General features: G+C 44.3%; 1 protein-coding gene across 1 annotated transcript; it reads right to left on the bottom strand.

Moving 5' to 3' along the window:
- Positions 1-5327: 5327 nt before the first annotated feature.
- On the bottom strand, positions 5328-6516 carry CCR4 (C-C motif chemokine receptor 4). The gene has a single exon (XM_060247721.1). It carries the CDS (start codon positions 6514-6516, stop codon positions 5452-5454), a length of 1065 nt encoding a protein of 354 aa, XP_060103704.1. The 3' UTR covers positions 5328-5451.
- Between the last annotated feature and the right edge of the window lie 14518 nt (positions 6517-21034).

The raw sequence follows: 21034 nt of genomic DNA, 5'->3' as shown, positions 1-21034 counted from the left end.
CTGGGGGAGCTGTTTGGGAGAGAGCTACAGTCTCCATCTCGCACCCAGGTCTCAGTCACGCAAGCCAGATCTATGTCCTGCTCGAGTAGAAACTCTTGGAGGACTAAGTTTGTGGCATTGTTGACATTTATAGGCAACTGCTGTGAGGTGACTGACAAGGAAGCAAAGTGCAGAAATTCTTCCCTCTTCGCTTGTCAGTACGTACAGTGGAGGGGAAACTGGATGTCACTCACTCTCTTTGTAAAAAAAGTTTCATTTGCTGAGCAGCTGGGTAGAATTCTGCCTCCATATTTTTGTCATTCCCTGTCAAAAGGATTTAACTACAGACTTAACAATAAAGATGGAAGTGGAAGATGTGTGGGTGGAATAGGGTTGGCAACATGTCTGGAGCAAAAGGCTCTTTCCCTTAAACTGAGTCTTGAATTTGCCAGCTCTATGAGCTGCTGCTACCCACTCAGTACGTACCCCTCTCAATACTTGTATGCCACCCACATTTTATTTACCTACTGTGTCCATGATAGCCTCATACTCCTTTCTCTGAAAGCAAATGGACTAACTGGGCATTGATGTTCTAGCTGAGCATTAAATAGACCCTTGTGAGAGGCACAAATGTACTGTTCAATCTATGCATACGAAAAGTGGATTTACCCTGTGTTGTACTAATCAGCCTGATTTGAAAAGTGCAAGAAAGGGAAACAAAGACCAATCAAGATACAGACAGAACTCACTGATAGCTTGCTGGTAACTTTATTTCCTTGGACTGCGAGAAGATCAAATCAGTCAGTCCTAAGGGACATCAACCCTGACTGTTCCCTGGAAGGTCAGATGCTGAAGCTGAAGCTCAAATACTTTGGCCACCAAATGAGAAGGGAGCACTCACTGGAGAAGACCCTGATGCTGGGAAAGACAAGGCAAAAGGAGGAGGAGATGGCAAAATATGAGATGGCTGGACAGCATTACTGATGTAATTAACATGAATTTGAGCAGACTTCGGAGGATGGTAGAAGGCAGGAGGGCCTGGCGTGACTTCGTCCATGGGGTCTCAAAGAGTCGGACTTGACTGTGTGACTGAACAACTTCATACTTATTAACACAAGGTAACAGATTATTCTATTTGCTTATTCTTCTCTTTCCTGTATAGTATTGCCAAGCTATGTATTAGGATTGCCAATTCCCAACTGGGACAGTGTAACAATGAAAAAGGGATCACAGTTAGTGGAACAGGCAATGGAAGTTAAACAACTACTGTGATATGTTGATTAACAAAGTTTATTAAAACCATTTAAAATCTTTATATATTTTATTACTCCACATTTTAAATTTTGCATACTTCATGTTGTAACAGAGGTCCAATTTTAACATTCCCATATTGCAACAAAAGTCAATGAGCACCCGGATATAGGCCCATTTTATCAGTAGACTTCCTCGGGAGTAATGCCTTTCTATGTTTCTTCCAGGTTTAACAGACACTAGTACCAATCAAATGTTAATATTCTTCTGCCACATCTTTTCTCTCATTCACTCCAAGACACTTAAGTGTGTATATTTTCCATATAGGAGCTGAAGCTGGTACAAACTGATTCATTTAACCAGATGCTCAAGCCTTGTGGAGTTTGCTGCCCTATAGCCCTCTATAATATATTCAGCAAACTGTTCTTAAGATGGCCAGTTGCTCTTATTTTCTTTATAATTAATTTTTAATTTTAATATCAAGCAAGCCTTTCTTTTTGCAGCAACTTAAGTGTATTTTAAACAGGCCAGTACTGTGCCTATTCTGAAGCCAAAACCTCTTAGAATTTTAAATGCACAATCCCTAATTGGGGGCAGGGGGTTCCCTGGTTTGGAGGCCCTCCCCTCGCTTCAGGGTTATCAGAAAGTGGGGGGGGGATGTTTGCTGGGCACTCCATTATACCCTATAAAGAACAATTCCCATAGAGCATAATGGAGAATTGATCTGTGGTTATCTGGGGCTCTCAGGGGGCTGTTTTTTTAGAAGCACCAAATTGTCACCATAATATCTAGTACCCCTTCTCAAAACATCTCCCAAGTTTCAAAAAGATTGGACCAGGGGGTTCAGTTCTATGAGCCCCAAAAGAAGGTACCCCCATCTTTCATTATTTCCAAATGGAGGGAAGGCATTTAAAATACATGCAGTCCCTTTACATTTCATTGCCAGAACTCCCGTCAGCATTCAATCATGCTTGTTGCATCCTTGCTCCTGGCTCCACCCCCAAAACCCCAGATATTTCTTGAGACAAACCTGGCAACCCTACGTAGACTTAACAGTAGAATTGGGTTTTTCTAAATACACCTGCAATCCTTAGAACACTTTTCTGGGAATAAGCTCAATTGAATAAAAAGGGGCTGGCTTTTGAGTAGACCTGCTTAAGTGCTCCCTCAGTATATTCTTAAGGAGAATGTTCTCATTTCTCTCCTTGGGAACCTTGAAGGCAGCACTGCTTACTTCAGTGTGTTCACTCCTCAATGTGGCTTTCAAATTTAACCACTGTACTCCAGAGTGTTGCCAGTATGGAAGTGCAAGCCACAGAGAAAGTGTGCAGGCAATTTGATTAACATTTTATGAAATGATTGTATCTCGCTGTATAGTAAATCCACATTGGACTCTAAAGTCCTGAAAAGTGTTCTAAGGATTGTGAATATGATAATGTATTTCTTTTACATCATTGAATTGTTCCCAGGTCAAAATTTGCAGTCAGGACAAGAGTGAGGCTCCAGTTCTAGGTAATTCACCAGAGCAAGCAGTTCTCACAAAGCAATATTTAAGGCGTTGAGTTATTCAGGACTTACCAGTGTGGATGTTTACCATTTTTAAAAGAGGGGGGAAAGCAGGCAAAAGAGACAGTGGCGCAAAGGAAGAAAGATATTTTATTGTACCAATTAAAAGTTTACTATTTTTTCTTTACAGATTTTTTTAAAGACGTTTCTTGGAGTGAACAATCTGGCTTTAGGTCTATGAGAAGACATACTATAAAATAGTAGAATTTGACCTCCCCCCCCCCGCCATTTTTAAGCAGCTGACCTTTGTGCCAGATCTGCTCAGTTTCAAGAGTAATTTGCTGTGAAGTAGTTTGGTTGTGTGCTGTGTGGGACACAGGATTCCTCAAATCAGCTTGGAACTAGGCATTTGATTATTTGGATCCGTATAGTTTGCATTTGGGAAATATTTGAGAGCTCTGAGGCACACCAACAATGTCTAGGGTTTTTTTTTTCCTCATGAGATGGCTGCAGGGAAATTCAATAACTGAATTCTTCATGGAAATAATCCTCTGTCAGGCCCCACAGTTATTTTCTAGAGGTGCCCATAGGGGTTTTTTTTTTCATTTAAAAACAAACTTCATTTAATGCTTACAATTACAACCATGACATGTCCATACAGTTCACATAGACAAGATCAATCTAATGTTGAAAACAAAGTACAAGGTCTAAAAGTCAGTTGTGCAGAATATACATAAACCATAGGTTTTGTCACTCATGTAGGTGAAGTTGTAAGACAGTTTCAATGGGATGGTGACTATAACCATCTTCAGCTATAGACCAAAACTGGCCATCGCAGTTTTAAAAACAATGACCCAGAACTTGTGCACTGATTTTCCCTTTTTTCTCTGTGCTTCAATAAAAGGAATGGCTATAATTATTACAATCCAATTCAGCTGACTACCAGTGGACCTTAATAACTACCATAGAAGTTAGTGCACATTTTTATTTATTTTTGCTTAATATCTGTTCTACTGATATATAGTTATCTCAGAATAGTTTATAACCATACTTAAAATAATGAAAAACAACTGTGCGGTTTGTATGAAATAAAACATTTAGATTGCACACCAACATTCCAGAAAGATTGAAACTTCCCAAATGGAAGAAATCTCATAATCTCTCCTAAGGATGCACCATTGATGCACTCAAATGGAAGAAATCTCATTATCTCACCTAAGGCTGCTCCCCAGCTTCTCATTTCTTGGTATACCTAAACCAAGCACTTTCCCTGTTCCACTCATACAGAACTACTAAAATAATCAGACAACCCTTCATGGAAAGTGTAAGGCCGTTGGCTGCTTCGGCTCTCAGTAAATGTCTTTCATTAGCAACAGAAATCCTGTATGTTCTGTATATTCCTGAATATTGTCACCAGTAGTAATAGCTACACGTGGTACTTTTCATCATTTATCATGCATGTGCTTGCAGAGTAACAACTCTGTCTTTTAGCACAGTGACATGACCACCTGTGACAATAAACGCCTGACAATGATCAAAGGCATTGGGTGGGATGCCCTTATTTATAGGTCTTCAGTGCATAAGATGGTGCAATGATAAGTACCGGATGCTCATTTTCTTACGAACAGTTTTTTTTTTTTTAACTGCACAATGCTTGCAACCATTGCCAATGAAGATACTCCTCTCAGTCCCACGGAACAACTAGATCAATCTTTTGTTGTTGCCCATGATCCAACCATTACCTTGGAATGGAGCCTCCAGGCTGGTCATTTATACATCTGGGAATGCATTAAGATCACCAGTGATATCCAGCTAGCATAACAACTACAGCTTTAAAAGAGAAAACAGGTATATGGGAAGAAGTTTGGGCTCCTGCATGCACTTGTGTGCCAAAACTTTTTTTGTGTGTAATAATACTTTACCTTGTGCAAAGGAACACCACCCAAATCTTCTGGATGGAAGAGGTATGACTAAGCTGGCAGTTTTTAGATAAAGCATGGAAAAAATAAAATAATTACAGATTTTTCAGTTACACTAGAGAAACAAAAGTTTAGAATATATTTTGAGATTGCACAAAAGCATGAGTATGTTGGGTGTTTCATGCTTTGTAAGGTAAGAACAGATGGAGTGGTTTAATGAACTGGTTTCAAGCTGTCCTGCTTTTGAAAGATGAAAGATCCCAATATATAGAAGAACTTCAAAAGGCCATTTTATGTGGTATCTTAACAAGTTCTTTGGTTGACCACAGTGCTAACAATGTAGGATGGATTGACAGACCAGGAAGCTTGCAATTCTGCTTAGTTGTTATCATAAGCAACAGTCAATGTTCCCTCTAAGCTGCAGAGTCTTGTGAGCAAAAATTCTATTTGTGAGCTACTGGCATTAAAGTTGTGAGCTACTGCATAAATTATTATGCTCTGGGGCCATCTTTCCTGGGCTAAGACAAAAATGTGTTAGCTTGAGGCTAAAAATTTGCAAGCTACCTCACACCAACTCAGCTTAGAGGGAACACTGGATACAGTGAAATGATCTTCATTATGTTCCCAAGTGGTCTCCTGCTTTTCCTTTCTTCTTGGCCATGTCTGAAACTTCAGTGGAAGACTGCGTTCAAGGGACAGTTGCTGGCTTTCAGTAAGGGAAACGTATGCTCATTTGGGTGCGTGGTTGATGATGCCATGTGTTGATCCTGTTTTAAAAGAGGTCTTTGGAGAATCTTCAGAGTGCGTCTTCATCACTGGTGGACTGGGTACGGGATGAGGCTGTCAACTCAGAGAGGAAAGTGTCAGGAAGCCCACAAGGTTTGCAAAGTGTTTTATATAAGGCATTATTCTTAAAGAGCAGCCGGATATATTTCTTGAACTTTTGTCCCATAAAGAAGTAGATCACTGGGTTGAGACAGCAGTGAAAAAATGATAGAGTCTGAGATGTTTGAAAGGCATAATCTAGGATTGTGCTGATTCGGCATCCTTCAGTTATGCGTGCATCGTGCAAACATTGGAGGAAAAGTACAATGTTATAAGGGGTCCAGAACAGCAAAAATACAATCATAACAACAAAGATCATCTTCACTGCCTTCTTCTTGTTTTCATTCCTGCAGTGCCATAAGACCTTGAGTATCCTTACGTAGCAATAAAACATGACTGCAAATGGAACCAGAAGTCCCAAAATGTTGAATTCCAAAGGAGTAAAAAGTTTCCATGTCATATCGTTCTTGGGGTAATTTGGCCTGCATATGATACGATTATTTTCCGGAACAGATTCACTGAATACCAGCCCTGGGATGGAAGCTGCCATGGCCACTAGCCATACAATAAGGCTGGTGAGAATGCCGTAGCGAACAGTTCTGGCTTTCAAGGCAAACACCACATGAACAACAGCAAGATACCTATCAATGCTCATGAGCATGATGAAAAATATCCCGCTGTAAAAACCAGTCAGATAGACCCACGAGAAGAATTTACATAGCCCGTTTCCAAACACCCACTCGTCAGCCACAAAATAAGACCAGAAAGGAAGGGCAAAAACAAAGAACAAGTCTGAGATGGCAAGGTTGAGCAGGTAGATATCTGTCATGCTTTTCAGCCGCTTGTATTTAAGCAGCACTAAGATCACAAGGATGTTCCCTGCCAAGCCAGACAGGAACACTAATGAATAACAGGTGGGAAGGAACCAGGATCCAAAATTGTTCACGTCATCTTTTTTACATATCTCTGGGTCATCGTTGTAATCATCGTCATATGAGGAAAAATACGGACTTGCTGCAGTAGGTGATGGGACCATTTTCTTTCCCCCCTAAAAACAGAAATAAATGTATCAAAATGACAAATGAATATTGCTCAATCCATACTATTTTAAAACACAATAAAGAGAGAATGCAGAGCTGAGAAAAATATAGCCTCTACAAAGTGCTGATTGCAGAGATTCTTGATTTCAACACAATGCGAGTTCTTACATTTTAATGTAATACAATACCAATGAAAGTACATGGTTAATTGAGAAGTGTCCTTTTTGTGTAACATTCATTCTGACTCCCAAAATGAAAGGTAGAGGGTGGGCAGCAAATCAGCATACGGTATAGTGAAGATACTTGACAGATGCAAGGAGCAAACAGGGATAACAAGATCGGATTACCATTTGTTGGATTTTAATTATGGGGAGAAACATAGTGAAGAAAATATGTCAAAATTGGGAGATGGTTGGGCAAATGTATCCTTAACTGTGGAATGGTGAGAGTAATTAACTGAGACCTTGCCATTACGCTTAGTCCATCTCCTCTAAAGTATGGAGGTGACCTTACAGCATCATCTTCTTTGAAGTGGGGCAATTGGTTGTGTAGAGTTATCGCTTCTGTCCCCAGACCGGAGAAATAAATTCCAATCAACCGTTCCAAATTACATTACAATCTACTATTTATTACATGGTCTCCAACCTTCCAGAACATTCAATGGGTGACCTTAGAGTAGCTCTTTTATTGCAAAGAAACTTTGGGAACAGGCTAGAAAGGGAAATTGCTGAGTTGCAAGTGATTGTAACACTTAGAAAAGTGGAATCCCCAGGACTTAACAGGGATATTGGTTTCTTATCTCACTACATATGCTAACCTCATTTAGTCCTTACATCTGTATTATCACTACTCCCCGAGAAGGGCCATATAGTCTCTTTATTTCATTTCTTATTGGGAATAATAGATTAAATAGTAGATTATATTGTAAGTAACATAACGAATAGAAGACTGTAATGTAATTTGGATAAAAATACCTTATTCAGTTCACTTGTCATAAATGTTATGTATCTATAATAGAGCAACCTGACTGAGTGGGTGAGACTGTGGTGCATCAACCTTTGACCCATCAAACCATCAATCAACTGCTCTTGCATCGCATTGGCTGACTCTACTCTCCCCCACCCACTGCTGGTCCCAGGACGGATGAGGATTGACCCTCTGTGGAAACCACTAGGCAATGGCTGCTGGTAGGCAATTCAACCTCGCTTCTCTCAGTAAAAGGCACTCAAGCTTGGTTCTATTAGTAGAAGGCGGAGGGAGAGGCGCTTTCAAATCCTATTTTGAAAGAGTCTCTCCAACCGCCTTTGAGGAAGAACTCATTGGTTGAAAAAACAGGTTTACACTGTGGTGGGGCAAATCGCGGGTTTGCCCTGCGCAAAATGCTGGCACAGAGCAACTGGTGAGAAATTACCAGCTTGCTCCGTCCCAAAACAGAAGCCCGCCCCGGACCAACGTGAGTGTGGAATCACCCAGAGAGGGAGTCTTGGTCTGAAAGATATCACTAAAGGTCTCTGAGAGAGAATTCATTGGGGGCAGTCCTGACTAGGGTTGCCAGTTCCAGGTTGGTGGGAAATTCCTGTAGATTTTGTGGTAGAGTTTGAGGAGGGCTTAGGAGTTAGGGCTTCAGAGCAGGGTCTGCCAGACCCAGGCTCATGCTGTGGAAGCTGACTGGGTGATTTTGGACCACTCACAGACCCTACCTGCCTAACAGCCTAACCTGCCTCATGAGGTTGTTCAGATCAAAGGGGGAAGAGGAGAATGATGTAAGCTGCTTTGGTCTCCCCCACTGTTGAGAAAGACTGTCCTTTCCCTAGATGGAGTCTGCAGGGAGGGGGGAGGCGATGGAAAGCTGAAGTCAAAGAGGCAGATAAAGGGAAGAGAATGGGTTGCCAACTCCAGGTTAGGAAATTCCTGGAGATTTATGGAGTGCAGCCTGGAGAGGGTGGGATTTGTGGAGGGGTGGGAGCTCAGACAGGTGCAATGTCATACTCTGCACACATACCCCAAACCAGCCATGTCCTCCTTGGGAACCATTATTGCCAATCTCCAGGTGAGAGAAAGGAAAAACAAGCCCTAAGGCATCCACGAAAGACCAGCCTCAATTATGAAAATAAACAGTTTATCAAACAAGTTAGACAAAAGTGCAATGAATCACCCGGAAACCCAATGTCCTTTCAATTCATGATAGACGTTCATAGTCTTTATAGTAGAGGTCCAGGAGAGAAGTTGGCAAAGCCGTGAATGAAGAGTCCAACGCTCCAGAAGTTTCTTTCAGCACATGCCGGTGTGAAGGCAATTGGCAGCCCAGCACAAGAACACAACAGGGAGGCGCGTATTGGCCCTGTTTCACCAAAGGCTTTTACAAGCTTCAAGATACATTCAATCATTTACAAGAGGCTCAAAGCTCAAATATTCTGCAGAGTACAAACGGCAGAGATCAGCTCCCTTTGAGGTGGGGGAGGGGAGTGAGTGCCTTCACAAATGAGTGGGAAGACAGCAAGGGTGGGGCAATCTGCTGTAGGGGTGCACACTCTGACACTGCCTCGGTTGCTGATGACCACTGCCCTGAAGCCACCCGGCCCTACATCCAGGGATCAGGGAAGACAAAAACAGCCCTGGAAAAGGACTGCAGTCTGTCTGTGACCCCACCCCCAGCAGAGCAGTGAAAGAATGAAGAACAGACTCCCCTGGGGCTGGGCCACTGGCTCGGGGCAATGGCTCCTTATGTCCAACCACTGATGGTAATGACTGTTTCCACCTGCCCACACAGAGGCAACTGTCCAAACCTGCCTGCTCAAACTTACAGAGGAGACTTTAGCATTGTGGGGGAAACATGCACATTGGTGACCTCCACCTTGTGTAGGTCATGAGGATGAACCAGGGCCGGATCTGGGGGGGGGGCAGAGGGGGGTGCTTGCCCTGGTCGCCGACGGAGGGGGGGTGCCAAATAGGGAATGGAGTCCATTGTATTCTATGGGACCATAAGATAGAATGTAAGGGGGTGCCATTTTTTAATCCCCCCCCCCCCCCGCAAAAAACATGTAGATCCGGCCCTGGCATGGACTGCCATAGATTGCTTTGGCTCTCTGCAGATGTTGAAGAATGCCATTCTTCAGGGATTTCTCAATAACTACTGGAAGTTAAATCCTGTCTTGGCAGTGGATACATATGACAAGATGAATGCACTGGGCAAACATCAATACAGGTTACCGTGCTCACCTTCTGAGTACTTTTCTTATCTCAGAGGGAACCCATGATGGTCCACAGTAAAACAGTTAGATTTCAGTAGCATCTTAGAAACAAAGATTTTTGGGATATGTGCTTCAAGAGTCAAAGCTGTTTTCATCAGATACCCACCCAATAATCTTGTGACTAGGACTTTGTAAGCAATAGCCTAGGACATTGCTGTTCCATCTAAAATTGCAAGAAGACTGTGTAAGGCATTATTAGCCATACCTTGTTTACCTGAAAGGAAGACTAGTCCCACTGCCAGGAGTACCATCAAGAAAAATAAGGGAACATCTTAAATTGACATACACAGTTTACATAACCCCATTTGAATTTTTGCAGTTTTCTTTAAGCATTCTCTCCCCTCTCCCAATTTTTAATCTGTACAAAGTAAAGCCACAGCAAACATATGCATTCACTCTCATATCAGTGGACCAAATGCATAGACTTTACCTTGAGTGTGCTTTATCGGCTTCACGAAAGGCCGCAAAAAAAAAAACAGCTTGGTTGTGGGTGCTGGATCTCTGGCTTTCTGAGGAAGTGGTGGTGTGCTCAGAGAATAAAGCAGAAAGGTAAGCCGGTGACGAGTATAGCAGTAAATATCCTTTCCAGTTCTGATGTGCAAAGTTGTTTCTTGGAGAGCTGTTTTGACAGTGATAAAATTGTCTTACTGAAATGAGTGGCAATCATCATAACCAGCTTTGGGGCTCTGAGTTCAGGATCTGTATGTGCATATGTATCTTATGGGAAGTGTAGGCAGCTCAGTAGAAAATGCTAAAAAAAAAATTGCCACATAATACTTGCTTATGACTTTTAGTCTCTTTTCTGGTAAATGAAGGAATGAGAGTGACACTTGGATGTTTACCAATAAAACACAGCCGGTGTATCTGAATTTTCTGATATTTTCTTTAGGGTTGTTTAGAGTCTTAATAATTATAGCAAAATGTCTCCATTTACCAGATTTGTGAAATTTACTACAACATTATACGCTGCTGCTCTTTGTTGACTGCACTTCATATCAGCCAATGTGATATAATGGTGAGAGTAATGAAATAAGGACCTGGGAGAGCCAGGTTTGGAGCCCCTTTCTGCCAAGAAAGCCTGCTGGGTGTCCTTGGGCCATTCCAATGTTCTCAGCTTAACCCTTGTCACAGGGTTGTTATGAGGATAAAATGGAGGACAGGGGAACAATGAAAGTCATTTTGGGTCCCCATTTGGAAGAGAAGTAGGGGACAAATGAAGTAAATTGTAGTGCTGAATTTCCCACAGTGACCCTTTGTATCATGGCCAGGGGCAAAAGATGGCCAGATTGGATAGCTACCAAGGCCCAAACCATTAAGTGTTCTGCTAGCTGCCATCTTGGTCAGAGAGCCAGTTTGGTGTAGTGGTTAAGAACAGTGGATTCTGATCTGGAGAACTGGGTTTGGTTCCCCACTCCTCCTCCACATCCAGCCAGCTGAGTGACCTTGGGTCAGTCACAGTTTTCTCAAAGCTCTCTCAGTCCCACCTACCTCACAGGGTGTCTTTTGTGGGGAGAGGAAGAGAAGGAGATTGTAAGCTGCTCTGAGACTCTAAGTGAAGGATGGGGTATAAATAAACTCTTCCTCCCTTGTTTGGGGATCTTCCACAGAGGCAATTTGAGGCAGACTTTCTCTGATAGAGTGAACCTAAACTCTTCTCTCCCTGTGGAAGGAATTGTAGGATGATTCCCCCCCTTCGGTTTATATGCTTTACACCACCCCTTCTCCACATCTCCTCTGCTGTGTCTCCACTGTGTCTCCCCTCTTTACATACATACTAGAGTTACTTCTTGACTCCTTAAAAAAAAAATGGAGCGGGTTCTGCTTAATTTCTACACCAGTCACTACTATGAGCTATTTATGCTTGAGTTGACCTTGGCAAATTTGTGAGTTCTGTCTGTGGTGAATTCAGTATGCAGGCCATCACTTCATGCTACAGTGGAGTGATTAACGTTTATTTGCAAAACACATGCCTGCCATTTTAGACTCCTTTGTGCTTGAGGTGCCTATGGTGTGGTGATGGAGTTTGCATTGAATTTGGATGTGGGCATTTGTCACACATCCTGTCCCTAACCCTGGGACAGAAGGCATAGAACATCTCTGGCACCTTTCTTGTCATTGCCACAGAGACATGCAGCTGTACGACAGTTGTGAGTTTCCTGTGGGAACTCAATTTAGAAGCACCTCAGGGGCCCAGTTATGGTCAAAACTACAGGGGGAAGATGTTCCTTGCTGTATGACGGGGCTGCAAATGAACAATGTTTACACTTGCAGTCCGTGTAAGGGGCCAATAATGCCTCCAGAGGCATTTCAGGCAGGGGAAATGATGTGGGAGAGGAAGGAGCCCCTCTTCTTTCTTTTACCTGATCCCAACCAGAACTGGTCCCCTGCAAGCACTTCTAAATTCAATTTCCATGGGGAATTTGCAGCTGGTATCCTGCTGTGAGTCCCTGTGGGGATCATAAGGTGGGTTTAATAAGTTTTGGCACTAAATCTGTGTGTGCATGAGCCCAAAGGAAGTCAGTGGCGCAATTCCAGAGCAGCAGGGGAAGCAGACAGAAGGAAGGATAAGTGCTAGTTCCTTATGGAGTAAGGGCCTCCTCTGGTGTAAAGGTCTTCTTGGGAGACAGAGCCTTCTCAGGAGTAAGCACAGGGACTGAAAGTGACTGGGGAAGTGGAATTAAAGGACCCAACATGGTGAGAGAGAACAAAGAGCTGACTAAGTGCCAGTAAGAAAAAGGGGGAAGCTAGGCTTGCTTGTGGTCTCTGTAGCTTGGGAAGAATCAAGCCTCTCTGGGGTCTGGAAGGTGGCATTCCTAGGCAAGACTGAAGCAAGTAGCTGAAAACCCAGACCCTGGCAATATAGCTTCTGAACTGCCCCACAGGAACGGTGCAGTGGCCAGAGGTAAGACCTAAGACCCAGTGTAGGACCCTGGCCAGAAAGCTGACCAAGATCCTGGATTGAAGTAGGTGGAAGCAGCAGTGATTGGGGACTTGTCCTGGTTAAGTAAATCTTCTGAATTGGCTGCAGGGTTGCCATATTCCTTCTAGCCACCAGCCAGGGGGGACCTTGCCAGCTGGGAAACTTATAGAGATTTGGGGGTGGAAACAGGGGATGACTGGGACCTCAGTGGGTGCAAAGCACCCTGCAAAGCATCTGTTTTCTCCAGGGGAACTGATCTCTGTAGTCTGGAGATGAGCTGTATTTCCAGAGGATCCACAGGTCCTACCTGGAGGTTGGCATCCCTAACTGGCTGTTGTAGATCAAGATGGGAAACCATGTTAGTCTGTAGCAGTAGAAAAGAGTAAGAGGCCGGTAAAAAAAAGGTAAAGATAGTCCCCTGTGCAAGCACCAGTTGTTTCTGATTCTGGGGTGACATTGCATCATGACGTTTTCACGGCAGACTCTTTTAAGAGGTGGTTTGCCATTGCCTTCCCCAGTCATCTACACCTGTATTTGAAGAAGTGAGCAGTGACTGACTGACACACCCTGCCACAAAATTTTTATTCATCTTTATGGTGCTACTGGACTCTTGCTCTATTCGGCTGTTGCGAGTGAGGTTCATGCTTAAGGAACAACACCAGTTATTTCCCCACTGCTGACTAGTCTTGGGGTGAGCTGGTTGAAGACAGGATATCCCAGTGTGGATATGGACCTGGAGACCCAACAACATCCTAGGTTTAATTCCCTGCTTGGTGATGAAGTTTGACAAATAGACTTGGGTGAGCTGTTCTTTCTCTGTGCTTTCTTCTCCTTAATGTTGGTTGCTTCTGCTGCTAGGTCGATGCAATGCTAAAGGTGTTGCTTTGACCAAGAGCTTTCCTCTCAGCAGCGCATTGGCCAGCCACATAGCTCTGGGTGGTGCTTCTTTCAGTGCCAGAGTCTGTGAAGGCAGTGGCATCACTAAAACTGAACAAATATGAGGGGAGACTGCTACTGCTATCCCTGCTTGCTAAGCAGTAGGGTACAATGCCATAGCCTCAGCAGGGTACAATGCTATAGAGTCCACCCTTCAGAGCAACCATTTTTTCCCCAGGGAGCTGATCTTCACCAGCTGGAGATCAGTTGTAAGCAGTGCAAGAGGAGATGGCTGGTGAGCTGGCACAAATAGACATGGCTGATTAGAGGCCTGCCTGGGTCCAGTGGTGCCTAAGGCAGAGTTTCTGGGGCTTGGCTGTGCTTGCTCCTGGCAGCTAGCAGCTCCTTAAAGTGGTCCTGTATTCTCTGTAAGTTAAATGGCCAGTCTGCCACTGAGAAGTGTTTGTGGTTTTCCATGCCTTAGCATTCTCCTGACAATAAGGAGCACACCAGGTAGGCATGGCTGAGAAGGAGACAGTGAGTGATCCAAGATTGCTCAGTATTTTGTGACCAGTGGGGATTTAAACCCAAGTCTTTCCATTCCTAGTCTGGCACCCTAACTATTCTCAGTTACTTCTAGTTTATCTTTTTGTAAAGACTCAGTCCATTTCTATGAGCCCCCAAAGTAGATGCTCCTATCCTTCATTACTCCAAATGGAGGGAAGGCATTTTAAAGGTGCATGGTCCCTTTTAAATGCAATGGCCAGAATTCCCTTTGAAGTTCAATTATGCTTGTCACACCCTTGCTCCTGGCTCCATCCCCAATGTCTTCCTGCTCCACCCCCAAAGTCTTCCGTCTCCACCCCCAAAGTCCCCAGATATTTCTTAAATTGGACCTGGCAACCCTATTCCGGTCTTCTTTTCTGCAGGCTGAAAATGTATCTGATGAGCTGACAGTGTAACAGATTTTGGCCTCTCTCACTCCCCCCTTCCATCTGACTCCTTCAGTCATCCATTACACAGACCAAAGACGTATACAGAGAACTGGTGACTGACAGAAAGCAGCAGGACTCTTGCCCATCCATCACACCCAGTCCTACAGGAAACTAGGCAGACATGTGGTGCCAAAATTGGAGGAGTGCCTGTCTGATCTTTGCAAAGGTGTGGGAAAGAGATATGCTAGCTATGCTTTGGAGAAAAGTGTACAGCGGCAGTTGAGCAGCTCATTAGCTGTACGATTTCCCCTGCAAATAGAGTTTTCCACTTTCTACCTAAAGAGGAATGAATGAAATGACCAGCCTTTATAGACAACTGAGTATTTTTCTAATCTATGTTAGTAAGGATGGTTTAAAATCGGGGGATAGTATTTAGTCAAGATTTTGATTTATTGAGTTAGATATCTATACCCTGCTTCCCAATGGGGACCTAAGGCAGCTTAAAACATCATTCTCCCTTCCTCCATTTTGTTCTTGCAAGAACAGGCCTAGGCGATAGATGGAATGAGCAACAGTGGCCAGCCCAAGGTTATCTAGCAAGCTTCCTGGTGGAGTGACATTCAAACCTATGTCTCCCAGATCCTAGTCCAGCATTCAAACCACTGCACAATGCTGGCTCTCAAATTTCCTCTGTTGTGCCTGAATCTCCTTCCAGCCAAGAGGCCTGCTCCCTCCAGCTTTTATGAGGCCAACAGAGGAAGGGCAAGAAGCAGCAAGACTCATCCTCACTATGCCCAGATCCAGCTCAGCTGAGCATTGCCTTTACAAGGAAGGTTTCACATTAAAATTCATCAGAACTCTTCTTTAGGCCTGAGGTTAAGCAAAAGACAAGAGTGAAGATATTGGTGGGTGTGATGGAAACTCTCTACTTAATTCTGCTCCTTGAACTAAGGCATGAGTTAGATTAACCCTAGAGTCATTTCTGAAGTTGGTAGAGAATAAGGGACTTTCTCCACAATAAGCTACTGAGAGACACTTTGAGTAAAACTTTCATTGCATTTTCATGAAAAAGTGTCTAGAAATCCCACCCAAGTGGTGGGAATCACTACTACAAACCATTGGCTTTCTTACTCCAGAGGGCAAAAAGAAGCAGGACAATTCATCAAGCGAAATGTGTGTTTTGACAGGTATGGAGGGTGCTGAGGTAGAGTGTTGAGAACCTTCCCTACAGCTCTTGCTTATCTGGGAGTAGGGTTAGGATTGCCAATCCTGAGGTGGGGGCAGGGGATCCCCTGGTTTGGAGGTCCTCCTCCAACTTCATGGTTATCAGAAAGCTGGGATATCTGGGGCTCTGGGGGGCTGTTTTTTTAGATAGAGGCACTAAATTTTCAGCATAGCATCTGGTGGCTCTCCTCAAAACATTCTCCTAGTTTCAAACAGGTTGGGCTAGGGGGTCCAATTCTATGAGCCCCCCTCCAAATGGAGGGAAGGTATTTAAAAGGCATGCGGTCCCTTTAAATGTGATGGCCAGAACTTCCTTTGGAGTTCAATCATGTTTGTCACACCCTTGCTCCTGGCTCCATCCCCAAAGCCCCCATATATTTCTTGAGCTGGACCTGGCAACTCTAAGTAGGGCTGGGGCTACACTGATAACTCTGATAGTCTGAGCTGAATTCACAAAAGAGAATAGTTTTCATTCTACAGGAAGAATGCTGCAATGGGGAAAACACCTCTGTAATATTTAAATAGCTTGCAGTGAATCACCTTGTATTTTTTTTCCTTTATCTTGCCAATTTTTTCTAAGAACTCTGACCTGTAGAACTGCTACGAGAAACAAGCTGTTTCTCTGTTAGGCAGGCTGCTGGTTAATACTCCATGGTCACTGGTTTGGGTTATCAGATGAAGGGAGCTTTGACTCTCGAAAGCCCATTGTGTGGGGCTCTAAGGCTCCCCAGGACGAGAATCTAGATGGTTTGGGTTGCTATTTCATCAATAGGTGCCGCAGGAGTTCCCACAACTGAGCCTGCAGCTATTTTTGGAAAGTGGAGAATCTTGGGCAGGTGCTGCCATAAAATGGCTGCTGCGAGAGTGGAGCTCCCATTTCCCATGTATATTTTTAAAGTAAAGCTTCAGTTAAATGAAGGAAAGGAATATATTCGTTTGTCTACAAACCAAGAAAATGTTCAAGTACTTGTATCAATTGCCCAGGATTACTAATCTTTAGTCTGTTTAAATGCATTGTAGGGTTTTTTAGTTGCTACCTATAAATCTTTGTGGGTCTGGGACTGTGAATTCTGATAGGAATCCAGGTTGAGGCAAACACTGAGGAGGCCATAAGCCTGTACACAATGGATTTCATGTGTGAAGGTATTCTCGATGTAGCAGAGGATATGAGGGTGGGGGTTTCCCTGACAGAGAACAGGGGAGTATGACTCCTCCATTCTCCTCTGCCTTCTGTTTCCATATCTGCTTTATTCAAATTTACTTCATGGAGTTATGTTACGCCCAGTATTCCCTATAAGCTGAGTTAGTGTGAGCTAGCTCACAATTTTTTAGTCTCCAGTTCACACATTTTTGTCTCAGCTCAGGAAAAATGGCCCTAGAGCAGACTAATTTATGCAGTAGCTCATAACTTTAATGCCAGTAGCTGTTGAGCATTGATATTCTCGGCAACTCTCAGTGCAGGTCGTCCCTGTTTCCCGCCGGCTCATCTTCCCAGGCATCTTCTCCCAACTCGTCCACTACGATAATTTCCTCCTCCAGAGGGGTTGCTGTCGCTGAGCTGCCTTTCACTGACTCCCTCGCTCACCCTTCTGCCTTGGGTGCGCTGGTCTTCGGAGGAGGGGGGGGCCTCGAGGCCACTCGGGGCAATTGGTGGCCAGATGGTTTAGGTTGCCACATTGAAAGCAACGTCTGGGGGTAGTCGGTTTGGTGATTCCCCCACCCCCCGGTTTGCTTTTCGTCCCTCTGCTTTTGCTCCCAGCCAAGACTCACATCCCCCCTTCCTGTTGTTGGTGCTGGAGAGCCACTCGCTTCATATTAGTTTCTACTTCACCAGCCAGTTGCACCCACCCCACTAACGTGGTGGGGCGAGCCTGTTGGAGGGCTCAATCCAACAAGTTTGCGTTCAGGCCTCTCTGGAACTGCTCTATTTTTATCTGCTCGTTCCACCCACACACTTTGGCTGCATTCGCGCGAAACTCAGCCGCGTATTCTCAAATGGCCTTGGACCCTTGTTTTAGGTCCCACAGGGCGTTAAGGGCTCGGGTCTCCTGTAGTGGATCTTCATACTGGGTTAGCAGGGCTCGTAAAAATGCCACCACATTGTCTAGTTTGGGGTTTCTGGTCTCGTACAGGCTCACGTACCACCATTTGGCCGCTCCTTTCAGTTTCGAGCCTAAATAATCCATTCTGCTGAATTCATCTTGGAAGGTATTTCCCCAATAGTACATAAAACTATTGGCTTGGATAGAGAAGTACTCCACCTCTTCAGGATCCCCATCAAAGGTGGCATCCATCTCGAGGCCTCTCCCGTACTCTTGTGGCAACGGTGGTGGCTGTGGTAGCTTGGGTTGTTGTAACACTGGAGGGGGGTGGGGTGGAGGTAGCTGCCCCCCTCTCTGGCCCGGTGGCTGCAGCGCTTGTTCTAACTGCCTCTTCACCTCTTGGGCCATGAAAGTAGCGTTGGTTTGCATTTTGTCTTGCAACCCTTTGGCTATTTCCGCCATCTTGAATCTCACCATTCGGAGGAATTCCCGAGGATCTGGTCCGGATCCTCCTCTTCCTCCTCATCTGGGTCGGGGCACAGTCCTCCTCTCTCATCCCGATCATTCCTGCCACTCGCTTCCGAGGTGCCCTGGTCACTGTCCTCTCCCATCTTCGAATGTAGGGAAGGCAACGCCAGGATCGCCTCTCTCCAAGTGGGTGCTTCGTCCATCAAGCTAGTTGATCTTTGGGGGACCCACACTTTGGGGGTGATAAACAGTCGCTGTATGTGCAGCGGAGACCCTCTACTTGCTGCTCACTGTGCGTTAAGTATGTGCCATGGAGGTTGCTTAGGGCCAGTACCGTCTCCAATCGGTTGTTCTGGAGTGTCGGGGGCTTCTCTGTTATCTGGTGCACCCTCCGCCATATGGTTAGAAAGTTCCCAGTTTGGTTATGTTCCCAAGTAAGATTACTTCCAAAATGTCAAGCATCGATATTTTTCAATAATCAGACTTTTGTTGTGAAATCAAAAGTTACTTTATTGTAGAAACTCTGAAGCTTTACCAAGGACAGAATCCTTGAAAGTAATGACGTATACCTGATTATACTGTTACTATATAGGATTAGTTCAAAGGATAACATACAGATGGATTTTGAGTCATGGGTTCAAAAGTTAGTACATAGTATCTAGTTTACTACTAAGGAATGTAGATTATTAAAAACATCTCCATTTCTCACACTTCTTCCAGACCTGATGAGAGCTGTCTGTGTGAATGTGGGGGAGAGGCACCTTACAGCCCGGCTGCAGCGGGAACATCCTTGGGCTAGGTGGAATTACTATTTACCCAACCTTTGGAACAAAATGGAGGGAGGCGGTGGATACCAACGGTCTTCTTTCTGTTTAAGAACCCACCATTGTGCTTAGAAATATGCATGCTTGACAGTAGCTCACAACTTTAATGCCAGTAGCTCACAAAGTAGAATTTTTGCTCATAAGACTCCACAGCTTAGAGGGAACATTAGTTATACCCCACTTCCTTCTGGAGCTGGTTAGAGTTGGTGTGGCAAAGTAATCTTAATGAGGGCAAACTGAGCCATGTGATGAATTCAGGGGGGTCTGTTTCTCTTTACAGGTGGCAGCTAGAGCCACTCTCTCTCCACCCCCCTGCCAATCTCTCAGTCGTGGTCCAAGCTGCAGTTATTGTCAGCACAATGTCAGCACAATGGAGGCAGAGAAGAGACAAACTAGAACAGAAACAGAGGGAGGGTAAAACTGGAGAAGAAATAAGTAGAAAAGGTAAAAAGGAAAACTTGAAGACAGAGAAGAGTTAGGGTTGCCAACTCCACTTTGGGAAATTTCTGAAGATTAGTGGGTGGAACCTTGGGAGGACAGAGTATAATGCTACCCTCCAAGAGCAGCCATTTTCTCCAGGGGTGTTGCTCTCTGTAATCTGGATTTCTCTTGTGTCTCTGGGAGATCTTCCATCTGGTGGTTGGGAACCCTGTGAAGAGGAACAGGAAAAGGTGGGTCAGGGTGGAGGAATGGCAGAGGATGCCAGGGGAGAAACACAAAGAGGCAGCTGGGTAGGTGAGCGGGAGAGATGGAAAGGAGAGGGTCTGCCTGCAGATACTGCCAGGGGGAGGCAAAAATAAAAAGACAAAAGGAGAGTGAGAGTGGGAAAATGAGATTCCCCCCATGAGCCCTCACAGCTCTCCACTTCTAGTTCCCTAATGATGAAAATAGATATTATTTTTTTACAAGATTTACCACCCTTTTCATAAGTTTCAAAGTGGCTTAGCCATCAAAGAAAATATTAACACATTCCGCCATCTAGTGAGGCATGACTGTAAAAGAAAAAAAATGTACTCATAGCATCTTTCTTTCTAAAGCTGAACTAATCAAATTAACTTAAAAACCACATCATAATTATTATTGTATTCCATGCTTGGGCAATATTTGGAAATGTGCTGCCTCTGAAAAGGCACATAAGATTTTTTAGAACGAGCAAATATAAAAACTTGTCTTTTTGAGATGGTTTAAGATGGGCCCATGGGATAGAATGGCGAGATTGGGCTGCCACTGTGGCACAACACTAGAGGGCGCAAGTAGTTAGCCTTTCTTAGGGTGCTAAACAGTCTAGGTCCAGCCCTGGGTGCAGTTACTGACAGATTAAAGGTGCAACCTGAGTCCTGCTTTGTTCAACTGCTTCAGACCAACACGGCTGCCCACTTGGATCTGACAGATCAGCTGTCTTTGTCTCATCATAGAGCTGTGACATCAGTGGGAGCAGCTAAACAATAATCAACTACATAAGGTACCCCTGCCTCTGTCACTGCCTCCCAAGGTTAAGTGCCAAACAAGATTCCCACATCTCCACCCACCCACCCCCAGTCACCTCACAGTAACAGCCAGTAGGAATTCCATTTGGAAAACCGTCTCAGTGTCTGCCACGAGATGGCAGCAAAACACATCCAGACAAAGGAACAATTCTAGGGAGGCGTGGGTGGGTTTAGCCTTGTCAGTCCATTGTACCAAAATAAAAAAGTCCAGTGGCCCTTGAAAATATAAAAACTTTTGATGATTTAGATTAATCTTCTGCTTTTATTGGAACTCATGGGTCCCCCTGTAAGCCTGGTGAAAAAGTATACTGTGTGCCAGTGGAAACTTGATTCTTTATTCACAAGCAAAAAAGCAAAGCAAGGCGAAAGGGCCATTCTTTGAGGTACAGTATTTCCAACAAGGATCTTGAAAAGCCCCTCTAGGTTGCACCTTTTTCAGCTCGAGTAGCTAGAAATTCTCAGCTTTCTCCATGCATATATGGATTAC

This window comes from Heteronotia binoei, chromosome 10 (assembly GCF_032191835.1).
Source record: "Heteronotia binoei isolate CCM8104 ecotype False Entrance Well chromosome 10, APGP_CSIRO_Hbin_v1, whole genome shotgun sequence".
In the NCBI taxonomy this organism is placed as follows: Eukaryota; Metazoa; Chordata; class Lepidosauria; order Squamata; family Gekkonidae; genus Heteronotia; species Heteronotia binoei.
Note: the sequence above shows the minus strand (reverse complement) of the source record. Positions and strands in the feature narration are given on the sequence as shown.

What these genes read in the sequence shown, in the direction of transcription:
- CCR4 (XM_060247721.1), bottom strand. Translation starts at nt 6,516, where the DNA reads ATGGTCCCATCACCTACTGCAGCAAGTCCGTATTTTTCCTCATATGAC.